This window comes from Papilio polytes, unplaced genomic scaffold, assembly GCF_000836215.1.
Source record: "Papilio polytes unplaced genomic scaffold, Ppol_1.0 DF821734.1, whole genome shotgun sequence".
In the NCBI taxonomy this organism is placed as follows: Eukaryota; Metazoa; Arthropoda; class Insecta; order Lepidoptera; family Papilionidae; genus Papilio; species Papilio polytes.
Genome location: NW_013527470.1, coordinates 194,599 through 196,459, shown reverse-complemented (window position 1 = coordinate 196,459; position 1,861 = coordinate 194,599). Strand labels below are relative to the sequence as shown.

Below are 1,861 nucleotides of genomic sequence, written 5' to 3'. Positions count from 1 at the left end.
ATCTCCCAGAACACCAGCCCCAGCGGCCAAATGTCCGTCGCACTGCTGATGGTGCCTCCGTGGATCACCTCGGGGGCACTCCATGCTTCTGTACCTAAAAAAAAATATTAATGATGAATTAAAAATATTTAGATAGTCACTAAGAAAAAAACATCAATATTTAGGTTATCTAGTTCCTCTGTAACTTAGTTCATCAATATTTGTTGATACATAGGTAAATAGAAAATATGTATTACCAAAATATACAGCATATTTCTTTTTCTGCTTATCTAATACACCATTCTCATCAAGTGGTAGAGTCACACCAAAGTCACAGAGTTTGCAAATTACAAAATCTCCATTTACTAATATGTTGTATGACTTGATATCCCCGTGCAGTATCTGCATCTTGGTGTGCAGGTAGTCCAGAGCATTGCCAATATCTGCTGCTACCTGAAATACATTGTTTAAAGCACTGTTAAAATAATGTCTATCAATTGTTTACAGATTCATAAAGTCAAGTTCCATTTTATTACCTTTAAAATATACTTAGGAGCAAAAGGCTCACAGTCATTTTCAACTTTCTTCTCAATCATATCTCCCAGTGAGAGATCACAAGCTTCCATTCCTAAATACAAGTTCTTATTTGTGCCAAAAGCTCGAAACCCGACGATATTGGGGTGAGACATACGTTGTAACAGCTCCGCCTCTGCTTGTAACCTTTCTGTATATACTTTGTTTGGTTTAACTCGTTTGTTGAGCATTTTAAGAGCCCAAGGAGAGCGGATTTGCCCCGCCTTAGGCGATCTGACGAGCTGCATAACGGATACACCTGGAAAATGGTACATGTAAACATACAAGAAATTATTCTTACATCATAGATTGTTCTGAAAATGCGTCCTTTTACCTGTCCCATATCCCAGACGATTTAAAAATGGTGAAGGCGGAATAGATATTTGGTCACTTTCGTCAGGAGTTGTATTTGGTTTAACTTTAACTGGTGTTTTAAACTCAGCCATCAGAATATTATGCCTTTTTTCTTCCGGATAATCGAAGACGAAATATCTTTATTTATTTCTTTATGAATATAATATGATTACACGTAAAAGGGCGCTAAAACAAAAAAACGTATTATTTTCGACACACAATCAAAACAACTATTTTCTGTTTAGTTGATTCAGTTTTTAAACTTTTGAAACTTCAACTGACTCAGGTTCAAAGAGTATTTGAAAATAGAACAGACTACCGTGGAAGTACTACTTGAACAGGAATGAGCTCTTGTCGCAAAATTGAAGTCGAGAGAGACCTCAATAACTGTACCTTTTATCCCTCTCCGGCGATGGTGACTATGTAGAAATGTAATTTAAGACAATAATTATAAAAAAAATGTTTTTGTTTATAGAAAAACTTATCAAAAATTATAAAAAAATCTATTACCTATGAAAATGTAACCCAAAAACAGCATAATACCTGTTTCGGCAAACCTGCACGACACAAATTTTTCCCATTTTAACTAAAATTCTTCAAAATAACATGAAATCCAAAAAGATTCATTAACGTCCGAGTCGGAATGTCATGTGGGGGTTGCCAGTTCGTGTGTCGGAATTTCAAACAAATAAAATAAAACCTAAACCCCAATCACAATTTTTTTGTGTTAATAAGGTTTTACACATAGCAACAAATAATATTGCTTCAACATGTCGGTAATAAATTATTTTTATTATTTAGAAACATTTTAAAAGTAAATGTTATTATTTCATTACATTGCATCAAACGCCTATTTTTCTACAATCAATGAAAGGATTGATATCTGGCAACTTTAGGTCACCGTTAGAAAGAGACACAGCGGACACTTGTAGCCCTCTCACTCAGCCTCAATTTT

At 34.7% G+C, this 1,861-nt stretch overlaps 1 protein-coding gene across 1 annotated transcript; it reads right to left on the bottom strand.

The window, feature by feature from the left end:
• Positions 1-2: 2 nt before the first annotated feature.
• Positions 3-1,163, bottom strand: LOC106108186 (lymphokine-activated killer T-cell-originated protein kinase homolog; the record flags this gene model as incomplete). Its single annotated transcript, XM_013289288.1, has 4 exons — positions 887-1,163; positions 516-811; positions 237-432; positions 3-94 (listed from the first exon to the last, which is right to left on the bottom strand). Coding segments are annotated over exons 1-4 (696 nt in total), but the record flags the coding sequence as incomplete, so codon positions are not given.
• Between the last annotated feature and the right edge of the window lie 698 nt (positions 1,164-1,861).